This window comes from Plecotus auritus (genome assembly GCF_963455305.1).
Source record: "Plecotus auritus genome assembly, chromosome: 2".
In the NCBI taxonomy this organism is placed as follows: Eukaryota; Metazoa; Chordata; class Mammalia; order Chiroptera; family Vespertilionidae; genus Plecotus; species Plecotus auritus.
The window spans coordinates 73282467-73310416 of NC_137771.1; the positions used below are offsets into that span (position 1 = coordinate 73282467).

The window sequence follows — 27950 nt, forward strand, 5'->3', positions numbered from 1 at the left end:
GCACTGAGCCCCAGTTATGACTGCAGTGAATCCCAGTTCCAGGCGAGCCCCTGGGGACCCATGCTCTTGTGGGGGGAGTCTGGACTCTCGGGCGGAGACTCCGGAGCCGGGGAAGGCGGAGGACTGAAAGTGTGCGCGCACACGCCAGTGCGCACAAAGGCTGCGGAGGTTGCCACAGGCTTTCCCTAGTGGAAGGGAGTCGGAGGTTCCTGACTCCACTGGGCCCCAGTTCTGACTGCACTGAACCCCGGTTCCAGGCGAGCCCCTGGGGAGCCACGCTCTTGTGGGGGGAGTCTGGACTCTCGGGCGGAGACTTGGGAGCTGGGGAAGGCAGAGGTCTACGAGTGCGCGCAAGGGCAAGGCTGACGGGAAGCCAAGACTGTCTGCTCCGCCCTGAGACTCCACACCATTCAAGCTGAGCACAGAGGCTATTGCAATTTGGCAAGTCTAATCCTATAAGGCTGTCTCCAGCACCGAACTTCTCCCAGTGTAGACACAGCTGATCCTTACAGCCAACTGGCCTGGAGGTCAATCCCTCCCAGTGATACCAACAACAATCAAGACTTCATTACAACAAGGCTGTACACACAGTCCACAAAGGGGTGCACCAAGAGTGTCCACCTCAGGTTAACTGGGGAGGCCGACCCACTGGGCCATATAGGAAACCTAGCACACAAATTTACCCTACCAACTCAGGGAAGCAGTGAAAATGCGGCGTCAAAGAAACAGATCACAAACGAAAGAAATGGAGGAAAACAAACGACTGGATATAGAATTCAAAACCACAGTTATAAGGCTTTTCAAGAATATCCTAGAAAAGGCCGATAAATATAACGAGACCCTCGAAGATATGAAAAAGGACCAACTAGAAATTAAACATACACTGACTGAAATAAAAAATATTATACAGAGACCCAGAAACAGAATAGAGGAACACAAGAATCAAGTCAAAGAATTGAAATACAAAGAAGCAAAAAACACTCAACCGAAAAAGCAAAAAGCAAAAAAAAAAATCCAAAAAGTTGAAGATAATGTAAGAAGACTCTGGGACAACTTCAAGCGTACCAACATCAGAATTATGGGGGTGCCAGAAGAAGAGAGAGAGCAAGATACTGAAAACCTATTTGAAGAAATAATGACCGAAAACTTCCCCCACCTGGTGAAAGAAATAGACTTACAAGTCCAGGAAGCGCACAGAACCCCAAACAAAAGGAATCCAAAGAGGACCACACCAAGACACATCATAATTAAAATGCCAAGAGCAAAAGACAAAGAGAGAATATTAAAAGCAGCAAGAGAAAAACAGTTAATTACCTACAAGGGAGCACCCATACGACTGTCAGCTGACTTCTCAACAGAAACTATGCAGGCCAGACGGGAGTGGCAAGAAATTTTCAATGTGATGAATAGCAAGAACCTACAACCAAGATTACTCTACCCAGCAAAGCTATCACTCAGAATTGAAGGGCAGATAAAGAGCTTCACAGATAAGAAAAAGCTGAAGGAGTTCATCACCACCAAACCAGTATTATATGAAATGCTGAAAGGTATTCTTAAAGAAGAGGAAGAAGAAAAAAGTAAAGATAAAAATTATGAACAACAAATACGTATCTATCAACAAGCGAACCTAAAAATCAAGTGAATTAAAAACCTGAGGAGCAGAATAATCTGGTGAATATAATAGAATCAGGGGCATAGAAAGGGAGTGGACTGATAATTCTCAGGGGGAAAGGGGTATGGGGGGTTCATGAAGAGACTGGACAAAAATCATACACCTATGGATGAGGACAGTGGTGGGGGAGGTAAGGGCAGAAGGTGGGGTGGGAAAGGGGTGGAGGGGAGCTATGGGGGGAAAAAGGAGAAATAATTGTAATAATCTGAATAAAGATTTATTTTAAAAAAATAAAAAAAAAGAAAAAAAGAAAAAAAAAAAGAAAATGCGGCGTCAAAGAAACAGATCACAAACGAAAGAAATGGAGGAAAACTAACGACTGGATATAGAATTCAAAACCACGGTTATAAGGCTTTTCAAGAATATCCTAGAAAAGGCCGATAAATATAACGAGACCCTCGAAGATATGAAAAAGGACCAACTAGAAATTAAACATACACTGACTGAAATAAAAAATATTATACAGAGACCCAAAAACAGACAAGAGGAACACAAAAATCAAGTCAAAGAATTGAAATACAAAGAAGCAAAAAACACTCAACCGAAAAAGCAAAAAGCAAAAAAAAAAATCCAAAAAGTTGAAGATAGTGTAAGAAGACTCTGGGACAACTTCAAGCGTACCAACATCAGAATTATGGGGGTGCCAGAAGAAGAGAGAGAGCAAGATACTGAAAACCTATTGGAAGAAATAATGACTGAAAACTTCCCCCACCTGGTGAAAGAAATAGACTTACAAGTCCAGGAAGCGCACAGAACCCCAAACAAAAGGAATCCAAAGAGGACCACACCAAGACACATCATAATTAAAATGCCAAGAGCAAAAGACAAAGAGAGAATATTAAAAGCAGCAAGAGAAAAACAGTTAGTTACCTACAAGGAAGCACCTATACGATTGTCAGCTGATTTCTCAACAGAAACTATGCAGGCCAGACAGGAATGGCAAGAAATTTTCAAAGTGATGAATAGCAAGAACTTACAACCAAGATTACTCTACCCAGCAAAGCTATCATTCAGAATTGAGGGTCAGATAAAGGCTTCACAGATCAGAAAAAGCTAAAGGAGTTCATCACCACCAAACCAGTATTATATGAAATGCTGAAAGGTATTCTTAAAGAAGAGGAAGAAGAAAAAAGTAAAGATAAAAATTATGAACAACAAATACATATCTATCAACAAGTGAACCTAAAAATCAAATGAATTAAAAACCTGAGGAGCAGAATAAACTGGTGAATATAATAGAATCAGGGGCATAGAAAGGGAGTGGACTGATAATTCTCAGGGGGAAAGGGGTATGGGGGGTTCATGAAGAGACTGGACAAAAATCATACACCTATGGATGAGGACAGTGGGGGGGAGGTAAGGGCAGAAGGTGGGGTGGGAACTGGGTGGAGGGGAGCTACGGGGGGAAAAAGGAGAAACAATTGTAATAATCTGAATAAAGATTTATTTTAAAAAAAAAGAAAAAAAAAGAGAAATAAACGTTTAATGTCTATGTCAGAAAAAAAAAAAAAAAGAATGAGATGTTTTCCATCATGAGGTGTTTTAAATGTAAGAACATTAAGAGCTTGAATTATTAGCACCTTTCTCATAGTTCAAAAAGTAAAACCAGATTTTAAAAAATTTTCACCTAATTGTTCAATGCCTGATGCCCCACCCTGTCAAGTTACTGCCATAAAGTATTAAATCTAAAACACTCTATGTTAAAAAAAAAATCTTTTTGCACATATCAACCAATATAATTTCATACTAATCCCCTATATAAATAAACCGTTCATTTTAGAATCCACTCTTATCCCTCCATTTTTTTTATTTTATTTTATTTTTTTCATGAGAATTGCCATTTATTCCCGAAGTTGCCAAAATCATCACCAAGGATTAACCGAGGATGTGTGGGAGGAGGCTCAACACTGATCAAGGGGCCAGTCAGGAGCGGGAGGAGGGGGACGGGCCTGCGTCCAACCTTCTAATGCCACGGAAGGGTTTCTGGGGCGGTGGGGAGGGGAAAGAGGTGTAGTGTGAGTGGCCCCAGGAGGGAGGGCGCTGGGCCCGCTTCACATGCACTCACAACACTGGTGTCCCCGGGAGCGGGCGGGGCTGGCCAGGCCAAGCCAAGCCCCCAGCCTCGGCCTATAGGAGGAAGGGGTTAGTGTTGGGGGCCGGAGGGTCTGGGGGCAGGATGGGGGGCAGGACTGGGCCCCCGCCCAGGGGAGAGAGAGATGTATGTCAGTGGCCCTTGGTTGAGCCGCAGCTGGTTCAGGGTGAGCGTCGCAGGGTGTTATCCCTCCATTTTGTCATCACTCTAATCTCAAAACTCCTCACCTTTTTGTATCAATTTACTAAACAACTCAATCCAGCCATCTTCCAACCCTGCTCTTCCCCTAAACTCCTGCTAAAAAATGTCTTCCTCAGAAATTTCTTCTGTCAATTCAATCTAATATTTTGTCAGTAAATACAAAAATTTAACAAAGTTTCAGATCAAGAAAAAATTTTTTCTATGAATTATTGTATCTTATAGACTACAATTTAGAACAAATAAATCTTAACCTAAAAAAATATAACCTCCTAAAACGGAATAAGAATAATCAGAAAACCTGAATAGGCCAATAACAATTGATGAAATTGAAGCAGTAATAAAAAAAAAAAAAAAAAACTCAGAGCAAACAAAAGCCCTGGTCCAGACAGCTTCACAGGGGAGTTTTACCAAACATTCAAAGAAGAACTAACACCTATCCTCCTCAAACTATTCTAAAAAATCCAAGAGGAAGGAACATTTCCAAGCTCTTTTTATGAGGTCAGCAATATCCTAATTCCAAAATCAGATAAAGACACTACGAATAAAGAGAATTACAGGCCAATATTCCTGATGAACATAGATGCTAAAATGCTCAACAAAATATTAGCAAATCGGATCCTGCAATATACTGAAAAGATCATATACCATGACCAACTTGGATTTATTTCAGGGATGCAAGTTGGTACAATATTTGCAAATCAATAAACATGATACATCACATAAACAAATTAAAAGACAAAAATTACATTATTATATCAATTGACATAGAAAAAGCATTGAACAAAATCCAACATCCATTTTTTATAAAAACTCTCAGCAAAGTGGGAATAGAGGGAGCATACCTCAACATAATAAAGGCCATATTTGACAAACATACAGCCAACATAATACTCAATGGCAAAAACTAAAACCATTTCCCCTAAAAATAGGAACAAGACAGGGATGTCCACTTTCACAACTCTTATTCAACATAGTACTGGAAGTCCTAACCACAGCAACCGGACAAGAAGAAGAAATAAAAAGCATACAAATTGGAAAGGAGGAAGTAAAACTCATTATTCAGATATGACATGATATTGTACAAAGAAAATCCTAAAGACGCCACCAAAAAACTACTGAATTTAATAAAAGAATTTGGCAATGCAGAAGGATACAAAATTAATACCTAGAAATCGATGGCATTTTTATATACCAACAATGAATTATCAAAAAGAGAAACTAAACAAACAACCCCATTTACCATAGCAACAAAAAAAATTAAGATACCTAGGGATAAACTTAACCAAGGAGGCAAAAGACTTGTACTCAGAAAACTGCATGACATTGAAAAAAGAGATAGAGGAAGATATAAACAAGCGGAAGAATATACACTGTTCATGAATTGGTAGAATTAACACCATTAAAATGTCCATACTACCCAAAGCAATCTATAGATTCAATGCAATCCCTATTAAATTACCAACAGCATTTCACAGATCTAGAACACATACTCCAAAAATTTATATGGAACCAAAAAAGACCCCAAATAGCCACAGCAATCTTGAAAAAGAACAAAGTTGGAGGGATCACAATACCAGATATCAAGTTATACTACAAAGCCACTGCAATCAAAACAGCCTGGTACTGACATAAGAACAGCATATAGATCAATGGAACAGAGATCCCAGAAATCGATCTAAGCCATTATGCTCAATTAATATTTGACAAAGAAGGTAAGAGTATACAATGTAGCCGAAACCGGTTTGGCTCAGTGGATAGAGCGTCGGCCTGTGGACTGAAGGGTCCCGGGTTCGATTCCGGTCAAGGGCATGTACCTTGGTTGCGGGCACATCCCCAGTGGGGGGTGTGCGGGAGGCAGCTGATCGATGTTTCTCTCTCATCAGTGTTTCTAACTCTCTATCCCTCTCCCTTCCTCTCTGTAAAAAATCAATAAAATATATTTATAAAAAAAAAAAAGAGTATACAATGTAGTAAAGACAGTCTCTTCAATAAACGGTACAGGTACATACAAAAAATGAAACTAGCCTACCAACTTATAACATATATAAGAATAAACTCAAAATGGACAAAAGACTTAAATGTAAGTCATGAAACCATAAAAATTCTAGAAGAAACTATAGGCAGCAAAATCTCAAGACATCTCTCACAGCAACATGTTTTGGGTACATCTCCTAGGGCAAAGGAAACTTAGAGGAGAAACTAAATAAATGAAAAAACAACAACAACAAATGGGACTACATCAAAATGAAAAACTTCTGCACAGCAAAAGAAACCATCAACAAAATAAAAAGGGAACCCACCCCACTGTATGGGAGAACATATTTGGCAATGATATATCTGATAAAGGGTTAATATACAAAATATATAAGGAACTCATACAACTTAACAAAGGAAGACAAACAATCCAATTTTAAAAATGGGCAAAGGACCTAAATAGACACTTCTCAGAAGAGGACATATAGATGGCCAAGAAATATATGAAAAAAGTGCTCAAAGTCACTTATCAGAGAGTTGCAAATCAAAATGACAATGAGGTATCACCTCACACCTATCAGAATGGCTATCTACACTAATAAAAGAGTAAGATGCAAAGTGACCATACCTTCGCGATGCCCACCAGCCAATCAGGAATGAGTATGCAAACTAACCCAACAAAGATGGTGGGTTAATTTGCATACACAGGCGCCAAGCGGCCTGGGGCGGGATGAAATGCTTGCATCGTCGCCATGGACGATGCAGGCATTCCGCACCACCCCAGCCACTCCGGGCCTCTGGGCAGCGTGGGAAGGCAGAAAGGCAGCTCTGGCCAGAGCAAAGGCGGTGCCGGCAGACAGGGGAAGGAAGGCCCGTTCTTGCACAAATCTTTGTGCATTGGGCCTCTAGTCATCAATAAATCAACAAATGACAAGTGCTAGCGAGGATGTGGAGAAAAGAGAATGCTAGTACACTGCTGGTGGAAATGCAGACTGGTACAGCCACTATGGAAAACAGAATGGAGTTTCATCAAAAAATTAAATATGGAACTGCCATTCAACCCAGTGATCCCACTTCCAGAGATATATCCTAAGAAGCCCAAAACACCAATCAGAAAGAATGTATGCACCCCCATGTTCATAGCAGCATAATTTAGAATAGCGAAGATCTGGAAACAGCCCAAGTGCATATCAGTAGATGAGTGGATAAAAAAGCTGTGGTAGCCCTGGCCAGTTTGGCTTGGTGGATAGAGCATCGACCTGTGAAGCGAATGGTCCCGGGTTCGATTCCAGTCAAGGGCACGTACCATGGTTGTAGGCTCCTCCCCACCCGGGCCCTGGTCAGGGTGCATGCAGAAGGCAACCAATCAATGTGTCTCTCTCACATTGATGTTTCTGTCTTTTCTGCTCTCTTCGACTCTCTCTGAAAATCAATGGAAAAATATCCTCAGGTGATGATTTAAAAAAAAACAACTGTGGTACATTTATACCATGGACTACTATGCAGCAGTAAAAAATAAGGATCTCTTACCCTTTGAGACAGCATGGAGGAACCTGCAGAGTATTATGCTAAGCGAAATAAGCCAGTCAGAGAAAGACAAGTATCACATCATCTTATGCATATATGGAATCTAAAGAACAAAATAAACTGTTGAACAAATTAGATCCAGGGACACAGTAGCCTGGAACAGACTGTTGAATCTCAGAGGGAAGGTGGAGGGAGAGGGGACAGATCAACCAAAGAACTTGTATGGATATATGTATAACCCATGGACACAGACAGGTGGTGGAGGCCTGGGGTAGGGGATGGGGTGGGCTATGAGGGGTCAATGGGAGAAAAAAAGGGGACATATGTAATACTTTCAACAATAAAGATTTTACAAAATAAATCTTGAGTTATTACAAAGATACTATGCAAATTGAATTTTCTTCTTCTATTTACTAAAACATTTAGATGATTCGAAAAGTGTGATCTCAGACTACAAAATAGCATGGTAGGTCTACACAAATAAGCAATAATTAAATGCTGTCAAAGTCTGGGAAGCCAAAACAACGAATGTGATTCTCAAAATGTTCATCAACATAAAATTATAACATTTTGTTTATCCTACAAGATTTAGAAGTTCAACCAGACAGTTGAGTGAATAAAGTTAATGTTACAATAATGTTAAAATAATAAAATTTTTAAAAACATTCACCTGGATTTCCTTTCCCATCCCCTTTAAATCTTCTGAAATTCTATAAATAAAAATTTAATATTTTCCACCAAAGATCTACCGAAATGTCTTAATACCACTTTTTAAGTAAATCACCAATTCCTCATTTGTGTGATATCCACTTCAACATGAACTGATAACTATAATAGACTTTATCAATTAGTAAAGACTACTTCAGGATTACCTATTAAATTTCGGGCGTTTGTCTTTTTTTGGGGAATAGTTATCACAGTATTTTGGTCCCCCAAACCTCAACTATTAGTGTACTAAATTAGTAAAGAGACTAGGTTTTGAAGTTAGGCAGAGTTAGATTCAAATTCTCACTCTACAATTAACACCTGTGCATGCCATTTATTGTCTTAGACTCTCCATTTCCTCATCTAGAAAATTAGAGTAATAACCCCTACAATACTGGAAGAATTAAATAAGATAGCATAGTGCTTAACATATATATCAAACACTTGGTTAGTAATGAGCGTTGCTCATATTTTTCAAGTTAGACATGAATATTTTTTATCTTTTACAATTATTCTTTAGATTTTTTACTTCTCTGGAATATTGCAAGGAATTAAATTTGACTGGGTTTGTTACTGTGTATTTTGTGGGGAAATTAATGTGTAGTTATTTTTGTCTATCTTTTATTCATCTTTTTAAAAACAACTGTATGCAAAGTTTTTCAGAGTTTATTTCTTAGGTTCTATCCTATTTTTCTTTTAAGTTAGTCCTAGATATGCTTTTATTTTTACTTTACATGAAACTTCTTCGAAGATATTTTTGAAATGTTTGTTGCTAATACATAGGAAAGTTAACAACTAAAATGTCTGACTTCTCACAAATTTTTGAGCATCTTTCTTTTTAATCACATTTTCTGAAACTAATTGAGTGTTTTCTAACCTTTAAGTAAAAAACACAAAGAGAAATCTCAATAGACATGTACACTTAAAAAAAAACCATTTTACAAAAAGGCTTTTGACCTACCAAATTAGAAAAAAAATCAGATTTGAGAGTGAGAGCAAGAATGAAATACCTAACGTTGGAAACGTATTAGTGAAATGGAAACTCACTGCTACGAAGGATATATTCTGGAAATACTTTTGAGGAAATTCACGTAGTACAAATCAAACATCTTAAAAATATTAACATCCTATAATTCTACTTTTTACAACTGGCTATGGAAATTCAAGGTACCAAAAAAACGTTATATGCAACACGCTAACTTTAAGCATACTAGAGGCCCAGTGCATGAAATTCTTGCACGGTGGGGAGGGGGTGTCCCTCAGCCCAGCCTGCACCCTCTCCAATCTGGGACCCCCTCGAGGGATGTTCCGACTGCCCGTTTAGGCCCAATTCCACCGGCAGTTGGGCATCCCTCTCACAATCCAGGACTGTTGGCTCCCAACTGCTCGCCTGCCTGCCTGCCTGATTGTCCCTAACCAGTTCTGCCTGCCAGCCTGATCACCCCCTAACCACTCCCCTGCCAGCCTGATTGCCCCTAACTGCCCTTCCCTTTAGGCCTGGTCGCCCCCAACTGCCCTCCCCTGCTGGCCCGGTCACCCCTAACTTCCCTCCCTTGCCAGCCTGGAAGCCCCTAACTGCCCTCCCCTGCGGGCCATCTTGTGACAACATGGGGGTGGCCATTTTGTGTCAACATGGGGCAGCCATCTTGTGTGTTGGAGTGATGGTCAATTTGCATATTACCTCTTGATTATACAGGATATAAATAATGAAAAAAGTGAGAAACATCCCAAAATAGGAAAATCTTGGTTTCAAAGAACCTACTCTTCAATCATCATCTATTCTTTCCAACATACTTATTTTATGACATAACCCAAGTTCAACAATCATCCTTCTCATCAGAAGAACCCCGTGATCCCATCAACTTTTCATTGTTCCTCACTCACTGATGTCCTCTATTCCCTCTTTCCAAAGTTTAATTTCCAATCATTGTAGACTTTCCCTTGCTTTTATCCTCCCTTCCCTATCTCTTTCTTAGTAGTTAGTATACTTGTCTGATGAAACCACTACTCTGGGTCAACATACTGACAACTCTGTGTCTGCATCTATGCTGGAAAACATGACCAAAGAGAACATAAACATGTTGCTTATTTAAAATTAACAATCACTAAATTCATTTGGACTCTTAATGTATCTCAGCAATAAATACGTATTTACTTAATCCATACCTTCTCCCACTCGCTTACATCACTATTTCATACTTACTCCTCTTTCTTCAAAAACAGCAATCCTCTAACCCACTATCATTTGATAATCTTGCTTAGTATTTCACTGAAAATATTATAGCAGTCAGAACTCACAAATTCCTACAACCACATCCTTCATTTTACCTGTGTTTTTGTGCATACGTTTTGCTTTCTCTCCTGTTATTGTGGATTAAGTATCCATATTAATAGACCAAGTTAGGTCTCCTACCCATACCCTCCCAACTCCAGCAATTATCTTGTCATTCATACATCATCAATTTTTCCTACTTATCACCATAATAATGTGCTTAATAAAAAAAGTGTTTATTTCTGCATTAAAAAAAGAAATACAAACAAAAAACTCAACATAACTACCTTCTACTCTTTTCTTTTGGCTTCTAGACACTATATCTCCATGGAGTTCTGTTTTGCTGCTTTAGCCTCATCTTCCTAATTTTAAATGTTGGCTTACTCTAAGGCTCAATTCTTGAACTCTCTTCTCTATTTTATCTACTTAAGAATTTCTGGCCTTACCCAGAGTACAAATACAAATTTAAAAAAAAATTTTTTTTTATTGATTTCAGAGAATATGAGAGCAGGAGAGATAGAAACATCAATGATGAGAGAGAACCACTGATTGGCTGCCTCCTGCACGCCCCCCACTGGGGATTGAGCCCACAACCTGGGCATATGCCCTGACTAGGAATTAAACCATGACCCCCTGGTTCATAGGTTGACACTCACCACTGAGCCACATCACCTGGGCAAAATACAAATTTTAAGTATACATATATATATATACACACACACATATATATATACATATATATACATATATATGAATGTATATGCCCTTTAAATTGAAAATCTACCTGTTTCTCTAGAAAGTAGTTAAAAAGTATAACCTTTGCTTAGTGATAGATTCCCCAAGTAATCTCATTCACTCTCATGGCATTATCATGTCAATAACTGCCAAATTTATATTTATACTAGAGGCCCAGTGCACGAAATTCATGCATGGGTGGGGTCCCTCCGCCTGGCCATAGATCAAGGCCAATCAGGGCCATCTCGCCCAGTTCCAATTGGGGCAATCGGGCCTAAAAGGGGCCCCGTGAAAGGGCTCCAGGGCATGACTGGCCCCGTCTCGCCCAGTCCCAACTGGCCAGACCCCAGCAGCAAGCTAACCTACCAGTCGGAGCATCTGCCCCCTGGTGGTCAGTGCACATCATAGTGACCGGTCGGTTTGACTGCTTGGTCAGACACTTAGCATATTAGGCTTTTATATATATAGACTGAGCTTGTCCTCTCCATTCTAACTCTGAATATTTAAGGAGCTACTCAAACATCTCCTAGGCATCTCATACTTTTAAAATATGCAAAATTAGGCTCCTGGTATTTCTCCCCAAACCAGATTCTCCTGCAGTCTTCTTTACCATCTCAGGTAACAGGAACTCCATTTTCTAATTACTCAGGCCAAAATGCTTGATTCCTGTCCCTCTCATATCTCCACATTCAATCTGTCAGCTTTATCTTTAAATTTCTCCCAGTTTTCAATTTAAACACTACTATTTTGTTCTCCTATTTAACACTTATCATCATCTAAAATACTATACATTTTGCTTTTCTGTTTACTGTCTGATTTCTGTACTAAAATGTAAACTCCATAAGGGCAGGAACTGGTATGTTTCATAAACATATCTCAAGTGTCTAGAACAGAGCTTGGACATGTAAGATGGCACTATAAATATCTGTTGAATGAATGACATTAAATAAATTATGCTATTGCACCCCCACTAGATATTATTATTCAGACATTAGTTTTTTAATAAAAGTTCATAAAATGAGCATCCAAATCCTTCTTACATTACCTACACAGTAATATCTTTCTTGGAAAGCATCACAGTGTATACACTGAAGAACCTAAATGGGCCTTAAAAAACCAAATCAGAGTTCAAATCCTTGACTTTCACCATTTTCCAGCAATGTGACCACTAGCATATTATTTAAGCTCTCTGGTGCTTAGCTTCTTCGTGAAAAGATGGGAATAAGAAACCTTTCAAAATACTATTCTAAGAATGAATGGAGATAATGCATTAGATGACCTATCATATATTAAATATTGAATGAATGTGATTGTCAATACTAATACCTCACATTGCTGAAAATAATTGCTGAATGACTTAGATATTTGTCATGACTTTTTTTTTAATGTTAGGCAGTAGATACACAAGTGTTTTTATATTATTCTCTGTTTTTCAACACATATGGAATATTTCTTAATTTTTGAAATTTGAAAAATATTAATTTCTGACTAAAAATAAGTCAGGACTTCTAATACTTCCCATTTGCAAAGAAGAAATTTAAATATAGATATTAGAGTTCATACGTTTATCTTAGGTAAAGTAGAAGACAAAGATTTTCCTTTTTCTTTATTGATTTCAGAGAGAGGGATAGAAATATCAATGATGAGAGAATCATTGATGAGAGAATCATTGATGGCTGTCTCCTGCATGCCCCCTATTGGGAATCAAGCCCGCTACCCAGGTATGTGCCCTGACAGGGAATCGAACCATGACCTCCTGGTTCATGGGTTGACACTCAACCACTGAGCCACAACGGCCTGGCAAGGTGCTTCTTTTTTAAAGATTTGTGGGTTACCCTAATATAAGCTAGAATTTTAACATTTTGTACCTCCTTCCTTTCAGGTGGAAAATCAATAGATTGGGAAAAGATAATGATAATGATGTTTCCATTAACAAAAAATGGATTCTCCATATGAAAGCATTATTATAAATATTTTCATATATATATGCTCATTATTTATATATATATATGCTTATCATATATATATATACATATATACACACACACACACACACACACACACACACACACACACACACAAAACACTTTCTCAGAGAATGGGTAAAAATACTTAAAAATCACATCTTGACCAGGTAGGTGACCAACAGATAAAATTCTTAGAATAAAACGTCACCAACCCAAAGGTCTTAAAATTTTAACTAAAGTAAAGGAAACCTTAAAAATACTGCACAATATCAAAGGTTGAAGTTTTGCTTCCATATTAAAGCATCAAATAATTTGATGATCACACTATGTGCTTGTGTAGAGAACAGTGTAAGACTATGTCCCTGAAGGCTTTTGAGGAGAACCAAGATAAGAAAGTACTAGTTTAACAGAACTCATTCCTTCGTAAAAGGAACCTCAAGGAGGGGGGGAAGAGAGTAAGAAAGTGGCATATCTCATTTTACAGAAAGGCTCATATAATACATGGCTAATTAACTGTAAATAAGGTGATCATTTGATCATGACTGATCCAATAAACAAGGTGGTCATCTGATTATGACTGAGATAAGTTGCCAGGTCCAAGTCAAAACCAGACATACCAAATTTTAAGTGAAAAAAGTTCAGTCACACAAAAATTGTTTGGCTTTGTCTTTTGGTGGGGGGGGGGGGTAGGAGAACATGAGGAGTGAAAAAAGAGATGGATGTGGTATAAGAGTAAGAAAGAACTCTGTGTAAACAAGATTTTATAAAAGGAACAGACTACCTTTGAGATCAGCATACTTTATTTACCTGATATGTCCCACTAATATTTTTAACTTCCTTTTTTTTTCCAGATTCTCTTCTAATAAATAACTTTATGCCACCTGTTTTTGCCTAAGACACATGGAGCTGGCAAGCAAAAGTATTTTGTGAGGTAACTGAACTATAACTTCCCCCAAAAAACAAAATTTGAAAAAAACTGCAAATATAGGCTAACATCTGCAGTAAGCTTTTTGAAAGGGTCTTTTGTTATTCCTACATTCATGGGACTTAATTTTAGAAAAAATTTCTTCTAGAGCAAGAATTGTTCATAGACCTGAGATTATTGTTTCCCACAATAACACAGCATGATGAAATGAACAGGATGGCTTCCCCATCCTCAGATTCTTGATTTGCAGTTCCGAATATTCCTGGTATGCGATAACCCATACTCTCTCCCCACTCATCAGGATGACGTACTTTTTACTTTCAGTAGGTTGAAGTAGAGGGTATAATTAATTTTACCCTTACTCATGGTACCTAAAAGAAAAGCAAATGGTAGAGTAGCAGTTGGATGATAGAATTTTAAAAGAGAGGGGAAAAACATCCACAGGGATCTTTTCTGTCTCTCTCTCTGTCTTAAACATGTAGAAGTATCTATTTCCAATTAATAAGAATAGGGGGCAAAATGGAAATAAACCATCTAGAGAAGAGAGTCGAAGTTGGTAAGAGTGGTCACATAGAAAAATAGGGGAGATTGTCTCCCAGGGGGCTTTTTGAGGAGGATCATGCAAGAAGGAATACTAAAAGAACCCATTCCCTTGTAAAAAGGACATGTAGGGTGTGAGTAATACAGTGGTACTATAGCAAGGCTGAACTGATACATGGCTGATTAACTGTGAATAAGGTGGTCATCTAATGCCCTGCCAGGTCCAAATAAAAAAATCAGACAGACACATCCAAACACAGAGGTTTTTTTTAAAGTGGAATCACTCAAGAAATACTGTTTTATCTTGTTTCTTTGAGGGGGCGGGGGGGGGGGGGGCAGGCTGCACTAACTCATCCTCCTACTAATCATCCCCATCCTAATGTTATCAGCATAAAAGCCAGTAAAACTTGCCTTAACTCCCAGCACAAACAATGACAAAGATCCTCAACCTAAAAATTTCTGGCCTTACAGGGGGTACAATAAGAATTTTAAGGTACATATAGAAATTTGTATGTTCTTTAAATTGAAAATCTACCTGTTTCTCTGGAGAGTAGTTCAAAAGTATAACATTTGCTTAGTGATGAAAAAATTGAATTAGCCAAAGCTTCCTGCATTTCTAAAGCAGCCATAATTAGTTCTAGTGCAATGATTTGCTCTATTTGGTCTACCTTAGGCTATAGTGCTGTTAGTGTCAGCATGCTGTGGATTATCTTCTCTGCAACATTTAAAATATCCTTAAATGGAATAATTATCTTACCCATAGAAGTATTTTCTCCTGGTGACCCACCAACATATCTAGTAAAAGGGAAGAGCTGCTCTCTTTTACACTAGAATGAAAACCACCCTGGTCACATTATTCTGGTTTTTGAAACATCTATTTTTAGCTACAATTAGTGGGACAGCAAATAAATTTATCAATAAATAAATACAAACATCATTGCTATATGTGCTATAAGTAGGTAACAAATATATTAACATAACCTAACATCTATTGCCAAATAACTGACTTCCATCAATGTACGTCCTGCACTTTTAAAAGTCCTGAGATGCTTACTTTAATTTCAACTTGCTCTTCCATTTCTTTAGTTTTTATTGTAGTGTATTCCTTTTCAAGCCTAAGAAGAAAGAAAAGGTGTATTTTCATTCAAAAGTAGTTATTGAATTATAAAATTTAACACTATATATTAAGACAAAATATAATTTCATTAGGTTCCCCCAACTTATATTATAAATTTTGATATTTAATGAGAAAAATCATTCAAATAGTTGCATAAATTCTTACAAAAATTACTTCAAAAATAAGAAAAATAAGAACCATACAAAAGTAAATTTTAGAACAGCGATTTTCAACCCTTTTCATCTCATGGTACACATAAACTACTAAAATTCTGCAGCATACCAAAAAAATACATGTCTTGCTGATCTGACAAAAAAAAAACAAACAACAAAAACCAGGTATAATTTTGATTTACAAAAAATATTAATAATAGTAATTATCTACCCTTTTTCCTCCAAAGTAACTTTTTTAAAAAATCAGGTGCCTATACTTGTATATAAGGATTTCTGGTACCAAGAATTAACCAATCAGACACAACCTTATTATGCAACATGACCAATAAGAAGCAACTCTATTATATGACCTATATATTTATAGCTCAAGGTAGAGCATTCATACCAGATAGCTACTATTGTGTTGACTGTTGCCATTTCTTTTATTTGACAACCTAAGGGAAAAGAGGTCAGTACCCCTAACTAAATAGTCAGATATTATATGTTTTAAAATTTTTTGTGGCACGCAGGTGGAAAATTGCTGCTTTAGAAAGTAAAATATATAAGGCACCAAACCGAGAACTAAGTGTACAGTTTCAATTCAGCACTAAACTTATACAAAAGAACTACCCATCCTCCCCCCTCAAATTAAAATATATCTGTAGAGTTCAACCAAAGAGATCTTAACCAAAAAGAAAAGCTTAATAACAGGGATACATTCTGAGCAATGCATTGTTAAGCAAATTCATCACTGTGCAAAAAGCACAGGCCCTAGCTGATTTAGCTCAGTGGTTAGAGCGTTGGCCTGAAGAGTCCCAGGTTTGATTCCAGCCAAGGGCACATGCCTGGGTTGCGGGCTCAATCCCTAGTGTGGGGCATGCAGGAGGAAGCCGATCAATGATTCTCTCTCATCATTGATGTTTCTATCTCTCTCTCCCTCTCCCTTCCTCTCTGACATCAATAAAAATATACATTTTTTAAAAAGCTCAGAATGAACAACATAAACTGATGAACAAAAACATATCCAGCCGAAACCGGTTTGGCTCAGTGGATAGAGCGTCGGCCTGCGGACTGAGGGGTCCCGGGTTCGATTCCGGTCGGGGGCATGTACCTTGGTTGCGGGCACATCTCCAGTGGGAGGTGTGCAGGAGGCAGCTGATCGATGTCTCTCTCTCATCGATGTTTCTGGCTCTCTATCCCTCTCCCTTCCTCTCTGTAAAAAATCAATAAAATATATTTTTAAAAAAAAACATATCCAGAGACAGAGAAGCATCGATCAGACCGTCAAACCTCAGAGGGAAGGTAGGGGAGGGTGGGGGTAAAGGGGGAGAGATCAACCAAAGGACTTTTATGATTTAAAAAAAAAGCTCAGGAGCCATGAAGAACAAAATAGCACAAGATTAAATCAAGCACAAGAGAAAATGATACAATGAAAAGAAGCAGTAAACAAAAGATGTATGAGGCTGCTGCACAGGTGTATGTATGAGGCATAACATGGCATGTTTCTTTTTTATAAGTAGAAAGCATGCATTCTAAAATAATAGTAAAGCAAATATATAAACCAGTAACATAGTTGTTTACTATCATTATCAAGTACTATGCAATGTACATGATTATATGTGCTATACTTTTATAAGACCTGCAGTACAGATTTGTTTACATTAGCATCAACACAAACACATGGGTGATGCATTGTACTATGATGTTACCATGACTACATCACTAGAAGACAGAAAATTTTCAGCCCCGTTATAATCTTACTAGTGGCCCAGTGCACAAAATTCGTGCACGGAGGAAGGGGGTCCCTCAGCCCAGCCTGCACCCTCTCCAATGGGGGTATGTCCAACCCCCAGTTTAGGGGATCAGGCCTAAACTGGCAGTCGAACATCCCTCTCGCAATCTGGGACTGCTGGCTCCTAACCGCTCACCTGCCTGCCAGCCTGGTTCCCCTAACTGCCTCTGCCTGATTGCCCCTAACCCCTCTGCCTGCCTGCCCGATTGCCCCTAACCTCTCTGCCTACTTGCCTGATCGCCTCTAACTGCCTCTGCCTGCCTGCCTGATCGCCCCAACTGCCCTTCCCTGCCGACCTGATCTCGCCCCCCAACTGCTCTTCCCTGCCGGCCTGATCTCACCCCCAACTGACTCTGCCTGTCTGATCACCCCTAACTGCCCTCCCCTGCCAGCCTGATCTTGCCCCCAACTGCCCTCCCCTGCCAGCCTGGTTGCCCCGAACTGCCCTCCCCTGCCAGCCTGATCTCGTCCCCAACTGCCTTAAAACCCCTCCTCAGCCCCACCTTAGGTTCTGCCTTCACAGTTCACCCAGATTAGGTTCCGATTCAGTTTCTATGCCAGTCAGCATCAAAAGCTCCGCCTCCTAGGCAGCCATTGGCTCCTCGCAGTTCACCCAGATTTAGTTCTGATTGGTCGGTTTCTATGCCAGTCAGCGTCTCTGGGCCTATCTCCGGGCCTGATCAAAGAGGCAGGGCTGATCAGCAGCCCCCGCGGACGCCCAGAGAGAGAGACACACTGCTGGCCAGGCCCAAAGAGAAAGAGAGAGGCAAGGGCTGATCTACAGCTGCCACAGAGACTATGGATCAGACCCTGTTTCTCTCTCCAGGCGTCTTTCCGGGCCTGATCCGCAGCCCCCTCAGCAGTCAGCAATGACTGCAGGACTGACTTCCGGTGTTCGGTTGAGCCTTTGGTCATTATGGTCACTGCCTTTTTATATATATAGATGGGATCACCTTCATTTATTTGGTCCGTTGTTGACCAAAAACATGGTTATCTGGCACATGACTGTATTAAAATTGACTAACATATTTATAATGGGGGAAAGGGGACAACTCTAACAAAAGAATTCCAATTAATAAGCATAGAAGGAATGAGGCAAATACAAAAATCACCCTTAGAACTCCACACCAGTAACTGCCACAGGCAAAAAAAATTCAATGAATTCTAAAATTAGTGAATAAAAGCTTAATCATAGTTTCAAAGCAATTCTCCAAAAATATTTAACAATATAAGAGGAAAATGGTAAGTTTATAGTACAGAATCCTAGCAGACAACATCGGAGCCAAATGATCAAGGTTAACATCACCAATAATCATTTGACATCAAGTACCCTTGTTAGGATATACTGAGAAGGGCATCTCGCTTCTGTGGTATCTTTTCCAGTAATCAAGATAAATCATCAAACAAACCCAAATTGAAGGACATTCTACAAAATAACTAATCAGCTCACTTCAGAAATATCAAGATCATGAAAGACAAGAAAAGACTAAGAAAGTAAGAAATGACAAATGAAATATACTTTCTTGCAATTCTAAGTGTCAAATCATTTTTTAGAAACTTATAGAACATAAAAAAGTAGTCCCAACAAATTATTTTTATGTATTTCTCTTGACCAAAAATGTTAATATCAAGTTTAACAACTCCAAATATTAATAAGACCAGGCCCCAAATAACCTATAGCTGCTTTTAAAAATTAAATTATCCAAGAATAATGAGATTCTCCCTCAAAAAATAAGAACTTATTATATACTATATATATATATATATATATATACACACACACACACACACACACACACACACACACACTACACACACTAATAAAAGGGTAATATGCAAATTGGTCAGGATGCCCTCACGCAACTATCGAACAGCAGGCTGCATGGGGCGACCAGGCTGGCAGGGGGGGGCAGTGAGGGGCAACCAGGCCAGCAGAGGGGGACAGTGAGGGGCAGCCAGGCCGGCATGGGGAAGGGGGGCAGCTGGGGGCAACCAGCCCGGCAGGGGGAGGCAGTTGGGGGCTACCAGGCAGGTGGGGGGGGGGAGTTGAGGGCAACCAGTTTGGGGGCGGGGAGGGAAGGGAGGAGCAACCAGGCCAGAAGGGGGGGCAGTGAGGGGCAACCAGGCTGTCAGGGGGGCAGTTAGGGGCGACCAGGCTGGAGGGGGGGGGGGCAATAACAGGCAATCAGGCCAGCTGGCAGAGGCTGTTAGGGGTGATCAGGCAGGCAGGCAGGTGAGTGGTTAGGAGCCAACAGTCCCAGATTGTGAGAGGGATGTCCCAGATTGAAGAGGGTGCAGGCTGGGCTGAGGGGATCCCCCCCACACCGTACACTAATTTCATGCACCGGGCCTCTAGTATATATATAATCTTATTTAGCTAAGAGTAATTTCTTATTGAGGTAAAACATATAAACAAAGTTTATCATTTTAAATATTTTTAAATGTACAGTTTAGGATTAAATATTCATAAAGTTATACAGCTATTATCACCAGCATGTCCATAGCACTTTTCATCTTATAAAACTGACTTTCCCCATAAACCAATAAAACCCCATTCTCCTTTCCTTAGACCCAAACAACCATATTATTGTGTTTATGATTATAACAACACTAAGTTTTTCATATAAGTAGAATCATATTGTGACTGGCTTATCACTTTTAGCATAAGGTCCCCAAGGTTCATCCATTTTATACCTATGTCAGAATTTCCTTCCTTTTTAAGACTGATTGTCTTGTATTTGTTGTAAATATAATGTATTTCATTATGTCCATACACTACATTTTGCCTATCCATTTATCCTTTAAAGGACACTTTAGCTGCTCCCAAGTTTTACCTAATATGAATAATGCTGCTATGAATATGGGTATATAAATATCTTTTTGAATCTTTATTTCCTTTTCTTTAGGATTATATACCCAGAAGTGGAATAGTGGGATAATATGGTAATTCTATTTTTAATTTTTTGAAGAACTGCCATATGCGTTCCCATAGCAGCCTTGCCATTTTTCATTTCCAGCAACTGTGCACGAGGGATCCTATTTCTCCACATCCTCAGCAACACCTTTTATTTTCTGTTTATGTGATAGAAGTCATCCTAATAGGTGTGGGGTGGTATCTCACTATATTTTTTTTCTCACCACAGTTTTAATTTACATTTCCATAATGATCAAGGATGTTGAGCATCTTTTTTTTTTAATGTGATCATTTTTTTTTCTAAATTTCCTTAAAACTTTTTTATTGATCTTTAGAGAGAAAGAAGGGAGAGGGAGAGAAAGAAACATCAATGTCCAATCAAAGTATCGATTGGCTGCCTCCTGCATGCTGAGGATCGAGCCCGCAATCTTGGCATGTGCCCTGACCAGGAATCAAACCAGCAACCTTTTGGTGCAATGGATGATGCCCAACCAACTGAGCCACTCCAGCCAGAAAGAGCATCTTTTTATGTACTTATTTAATTGGCCATCCGTATACCTACTTTTGAATGACTATTCAAGTCCTTTGCCCATTTTTTATTTTATTTTTAAATTTTTTTAAATTTAATTTATTGGGGTGACATTGGTTCACAAAACCATACCAGTTTCAAGTGTACAACTCAACAAAACATCATCTGCACACTGCATCATGTGCCCATTGCCCAAAGCAAAGTCTCTATCCATCCCCATTTATCCCCTTTGCCCACCTCACCCCCGTTTCCCTCTATCACCATACTGTTGCCTGTGTCTATGTATTTTGTTTGTGTGTGTGTGTGTGTTTTGCTTATCCCTTCACCTCCTTTACCTTCTTTCATCCAGCCAACCAAGCCCCCTCCCCAGCTTTCTTTTGCTGACAGCTATCATTTTGTTCCATGTATCCATGCCTCTGTGGGGTTGTTACTGCTGTTCGTCAGTTAATTTTGTCCATTACATTCTACATATAAGTAAGATCATATGGTATTTATCTTTCTCTGACTGATTCATTTAGCATAATAATCTCCAGGTCCATCTATACCAGGGGTTCTCAAACTTTTTAAACAGGGGGCCAGTTCACTGTCCCTCAGACCGTTGGAGGGCCGGATTATAGTTTAAAAAAAAAAACTATGAACAAATTCCTATGCGCACTGCGGGCCTGGGACGAGTCGGCTGCTAAGCAGGACAGGCAGCGGCACCCAGCGGGCTGGATAAATGTCCTCGGCGGGCCACATGCGGCCTGCGGGCCGTAGTTTGAGGACGCCTGATCTATACTGTCCGCAAAAGCTAAGATTTCTTTCTTTTTTATGGCCAAGTAGTATTCCATTGTGTAAATGTCCCACAGCTTTTTTATCCACTCATTTACTAATGGCACTTGGGCTGCTTCCAGATCTTGGCTATTGTAAATAACACTGCAATAAATATAGGGATGCGTATGTTCTTTTGAATTAGTGTTTCCAGTTCCTTCAGATATATTCCAAGAAGTGAAAACTCTGGGTCAAAGGCAGTTCCATTTTTAATTTCTGAGGAAATTCCATACTGTTTTCCACTATGGCTACTACACCTGTCTGCATTCCCATCTACAGTGCACAAGGGTGCCCTTTTCTTCACATCCTCACCAGTGCATGTTGTTTGATTTACTGATGATAGCCATTCTAGCATTTGTGAGGTGATATCATCTCATGGTAATTTTAATTTGCATTTCTCTGATGATTAGTGACATAGAGCATCTTTTCATATGACTATTGGCCATCCGTACATCCTCTTTGGAGAAGTGTCTATTCAGGCCCTTTGCCCATTTTTTAAATTGGATCGTTTGGGGTTTTTGGTTTTTAAATATATTTTTATTGATTTCAGAGAGGAAGGGAGAGGGAGAGAGATATAAACACCAATGATAAGAATCATTGATTGGCTGCTTCCTGCATGCCCCATACTAGGGATCAAGCCTGAAATCCTGGCATGTGTCCTGACCTGGAATCAAATCATGACCTCCTTGTTCATAAGTCAACGCTCAATCACTGAGCAATGCCAGCCAGGCAAGCTGTTTGTTTTTTAAGTGTTGAGTTGTATACTAGTAAGTTAATTATGTTTTGGAAATTAACCTCTTATCAGATGCATCAATGGCAAATACATTCTCCCATTCAGTGGGATATCTTTTCATTTTGTTGGTTTCTTTTGCTATGCAAAAGCTTTTCAGTTTGATGTAGTCCCATTTGTTTATTTTTTCTTTTGTTTCCCTTGCCTGAGGAGATATATTAGAAAAAAATATTGCTACAAGAAATGTCTGAAATTTTACTGCCTACTTTTTCTTCTAGGATATTTATGGTTTCACAACTTATATTTTTTTACCCATTTTGAGTTTATTCTTGTGTATGCTGTAAGTTGGTGGCCTAGTTTCATATTTTTGCGTGTATCTGTCCAATTTTCCCATCATAACTTTTTAAAGAAACTGTCTTATCTCATTGTATGTTCTTGCATTCTTTGTCAAATATTAATTGATCATACAGGTGTGGGTTTATTTCCATGCTCTCTATTTTGTTCCATTGGCTATATGCCTGCTCTTGTACCAATACTATGCTGTTTTGATTACTATGGCCTTGTAGTATAGTTTGATCTCAGGTAGTGTGAAACCTCAAGATTGCTGAGGCTATTCAGAGTCTTCTGTGGTTCCACATAAATTTTTGGAATATTTATTCTAGACCTGTGAGACATGCCATTAGTATTTTAAATAGGAAATGCACTGAATCTGTAGATTGCTTTGGAAAGTATGGACATTTTAATGATGTTAATTTTTCCTATCCATGAATACAGTATATGCTTCCACTTATTTATATCTTCCTCAATTTCTTTCTTTAGGGTCATATAATTTTCTGAGTTCAAGTCTTTTAAATTTATGGGTTAAATTTATTCCTAGGTATCTTTTTTTGTTGTTGCAATAGTAAATGGGATTGTTTTTTTAATTTCTCTTCCTGGTAGTTCATTATCCTATATAATAAAAGCCTAATATGCTAAGTGTCCGGCCGTTCGACCAGTCGCTATGACACGCACTAACCACCAGGGGGCAGACGCTCTGACCAGTAGGTTAGCTTGCTGCTGGGGTTTGGCTGATCGGGACTGGGCGAGATAGGCCGGATATGCCCTGAAGCCCTCCCAGATCGGGGCTGATCGGAACTGGGCAAGACGGCCCTGATAGGCCCTAATCGGGACTAGGCGAGACTGGAGCCTTCTCGCGGTCCCTCCCGAGCCCAGATGGCACACCGGTGGGGTCCCTTGGCCTGGCCTGCACCCTCTCGCAATCCAGGACCCCTCGGGGGATGTTGGAGAGCTGGTTTCAGCCCGATCCCGGCAGACCAGGCCGAGGGACCCCACCGGTGCACAAATCCATGCATTAGGCCTCTAGTTGATATATAAAAATGGTTCTAAATTCTGAATATTTTGTATCCTGCTACTTTGTCAAATTCATTCATTAGATGTAGTAGTTTTTTTTTTATGTAGTCTTTAGGGTTTTCTATATACAATATCATGTCATCTGCGAACAATGCGAGTTTTACTCCTTGCCTTCCAATTTGGATGCCTTTTAATTTTTTTTCTTGTCTGACTATGGTGGCTAGGACTTCCAGTACTATGTTGAATAAGAATGGTGAAAGCAGACATCCCTGTCTTGTTCCTGATCTTAAGGGAAATGCTTATAGTTTTTGCCGATTGAGTATGATGTTAACTGTGAGTTTGTCATATATGGCCTTTATTATGTTGAGGTATGATCCTTCTATTCCCACTTTGCTGAGAGTTTTTATCATAAATGGGTCCTGGATTTTTCAAATGCTTTTTCTGCATCTATTGATATGATCATGTGAATTTTATCCTTCTGTTTGTTTATATGGTGCATCACATTTATTGATTCGCGAATATTGTACCACCCTTGCATCCCTGAAATAAACCTCACTTGTAAGGTATTGCTGGATCCATTTTGCTGATATTTTGTTGAGGATTTCAGTATCTATGTTCATCAGGGATATTGGCATACAATTTTCTTTAAGTGTCTTTACCTGGTTTTGGAATTATTATTTTTTTTAAATATATTTTTATTGATTTCAGAGGAAGTGAGAGGAAGAGAGAGAAACATTAATGATGAGAATCATTGATCAGCTGCCTCCTGCACGTCCCCTGCTGGGGATCAAGCTCACAACCTAGGCATGTGCCCTGACCTGGAATGGAACAGTGAGCTCCTGATTCATAGGTAGATGCTCAACCACTGAGCCACACCAACCAGGCCAAAATGCGCCTTGTTAGTCTGTGTACCCTATCCTTGCATGCTCTATCTAAGATATTATCCCATCGCTCTGTGTCCTTCATCCTGCTTTATTTTTCCTATATGGCACTTTCACTGATGGATATTATATATACTATATATTATGTCAGTTTTTTGTACTTCTGTAAGTTTCCCACAGGAGGGACTTGCTATTGTAGTCATCATTTAACCCCAGCAATTAGAAACATAAGTTCTTTGAAAATGACACTCTGGAGTCAACTGAGGAAAAGAAGGTCAGTGAACCACACCATAAAAGTGGTTTTTAAAATAATAGCACACTTACACATATATACTTACCAGGTTCCTAATTCTAATCCATATGGAATGGGAAAGGGGAGCTTTAAAGGTAATCCACAGTGGTCCCATGCACTGCTATTAAGAGCAGTATGAAATTCCAGTATGAAATTTGTTACATTAAAACCATTTCCACCAGACAACAGTGGGTGATTTCGTGGGGGGACTGGGAAGGGTGGAAGTGGAAGTAGGCATAGAGTGGACAAATGGTGATAGAAAACATAAAATTAAATTAAAATAAATAAATAAATAAAACCATTACTACCAAATAAAGTACTACAGTTGTATAAACTGAGGAGGAAAATTGAACTTATTATTAGAATGTTTTACCACTTTTATTTCATTTCCTATATGCTTCAACAAATCCCTATTACTAAAAAAACAAAATATGAAATACTTACTTTTTCATTTTTTTTGAGTTATACTTGACTTGGTAAGCTGCCTGGATTAATTTGTCTGGACCTCCATCAAACTGATGTGGAATGACCTTCTGAAAGTGCTAAGAAACAATAAAAGAAAAACATAACTACTTGTGCTGTTTATTATTAACTAATTAATAGTAAAATCTAAAGGCATTCAATAAATCATGAACTGACTTACTTGTAACATCCCTTCCATGTCGAGTTGCATCAATTCTGCCTGATTCATTTGAAGAAGTGCTAATCCTACTCGAAACACTATCTCTAAACCCTGAGGAAACAAATTATATAAAGCCAATTTTGTCTTACTCCTCCATCAACAAAAACTAATCATTCAAAAGAATAATAAGGTAAACATTCAGGAATCTAAACAAGAGGTTGGCAAACATTTTCTGTAGAGTCGGATAGTAAATATTTTAGGTTTTATAGGCGATACAGTGGCTGTCACAAATACTCAACTCTGCCATTGTAGCCCAAAAGCAGACACATCAACAAATGGGCATGGCTGTGTTCCAAGAAAATTTTACTTACACAAACAAGTGGAAGGACAGATTTGGCATGCAAACCAGTACACAAATCAGTTTGCTGGCTCCAGACTAAACTAATTTAGCTAGGTAATACAAATTAATCTTCCCAAGATGCAATTAATAACAATTAACACTGGGTTTGATTAAGAGGTAATTAAAATATTAATTATACCTATTGGAGCTATCTACCACTTTTCACCTATCCTATCTTCCTACCATATTCTCATCCAAAATACAGAAGACAAAGGATCACCTACCACGTCAATGACAATTAAAGGGCTACTTGTAGTGTTCATGGAAAAGAAGAAACTTAGATTCATCACTTCTGGCTCTTTGGATAGCAGATGCATTGCAACATATTAAATGTAAGGCAAATTTTATCACTCACTAATTCTTACTAAATCAATCAGGAGGTCATACAGAAGTTTAAGAGTGTAGGCTCCGGATTTTGATTGCCTAGATTTGAATCCTGGTTACTATACCCACTTATATGCTATGTGCCCATAAACAAGCTAGCCACTTAACATTTCTCTACATCTTGGCTCCCTCATCTATCAAATTGGGAAATAAACAGTACCTGATAGGGGTGTTACAGGTTCAAATTAGATCATCCATGTAAGCAGTTTAGCATGGGACATCTGGCTCCTTTATTGTTCTCCTCACTGCCCTGCTCTAATTAACCCAATGATTCCTTGCTCAGAATGCCCATTAGCTTACCTCAGACATAAAGATATCAAATATCCTTGTTGCAATTGGTAGTGGAAAAGTTGTAAGAAAGATAGTCAGAAACCAGGATGATGCATACATTGAGGTATGAAAACTCTGAGACTGAAAATGTACAAAGAGCTCTGGAAGATGTTCCTAAAGAGAAGAAAATAATTAGTTAAAACACAGTAAGTAAAGTTGGTTATTTTAAACCAGATCATTGCGTATACACTAGATTTGCCTATACCAGACACGAAGATAAGATCAGACACCATACGGAAAAGTTAAGATGTAGAACTTGATGTTCAAGAAAATGTCCCAGTAACGAAGGGAAAAGAATGTGGAGTTAGTTAGGACTTTGGCTGTATCTATAACATTTTATTTATTAATAAAAAGAAAAAATAAAGCAAGCAAGTAAAATTTTCATATTTGCTTAACCTTGTTGGTGGGTAGATGGGTGTCTGATATTTTCTATAAATTATAGTATTTCAAAAAAACATTTTTAAGAAAAGAAATGCTATTTTGAAATACTTTCAAGTACTATCTATCATTGTTCACCTTACCTTCCTACCTTCTCACACAAAATACAGATGTTTCAGCAACTCTAATAATTCAAATCATAAATGACACATTAACTGAAAATAAACCAAGAGCTTTAAGGGTTGGTACAAAACAAGCTTACTATTTCAGAAAAAGAATTTAAGAATCATCTCAAGATCTACTTTGTCTTTAAAATGTAAAAACATTTTACATATACCCTTCCTCTTACCACATATAGAAAAAGAGAATTTAAAAATTCCTGTGGGTGCCCTGCTCAGTTGGTTGAGCATCCTCCCATGCACCGAGAGGTCACTGGGTTCAATTCCCAGTCAGGGCACATGCCCAGTTGTGGACTTGTTCCCCAGTAGGGAATCAATAAAAATACATTTTTAAAGAATTCTTGTAGGTAAGGCTGCCAGAGAAAAGGGGACTCATAAAAATGGCTCTCATGCCAGCTCAATCATTAACCTATATTCTTAAATTCTGCTTATCTAATTGACATTTAACTAAATGAGAATACTTACACCATTATTTTACAG

At 38.8% G+C, this 27950-nt stretch overlaps 1 protein-coding gene across 4 annotated transcripts in view; it reads right to left on the minus strand.

Annotated features, from left to right (window-relative positions):
* EVI5 (ecotropic viral integration site 5) overlaps positions 1–27950 on the minus strand; it is a 207545-nt gene that overhangs the window by 109828 nt on the left and 69767 nt on the right. For all 4 annotated transcript variants that reach the window (XM_080655654.1, XM_080655652.1, XM_080655651.1 and 1 more), the window contains exons 7-10: positions 26884–27027; positions 25821–25910; positions 25622–25719; positions 15665–15725 (exon numbers count right to left, since the gene is read on the minus strand). In XM_080655654.1, coding sequence (XP_080511780.1) covers positions 15665–15725; positions 25622–25719; positions 25821–25910; positions 26884–27027 — 393 coding nt within the window. The remainder of the gene's footprint in view (positions 1–15664; positions 15726–25621; positions 25720–25820; positions 25911–26883; positions 27028–27950) is intronic.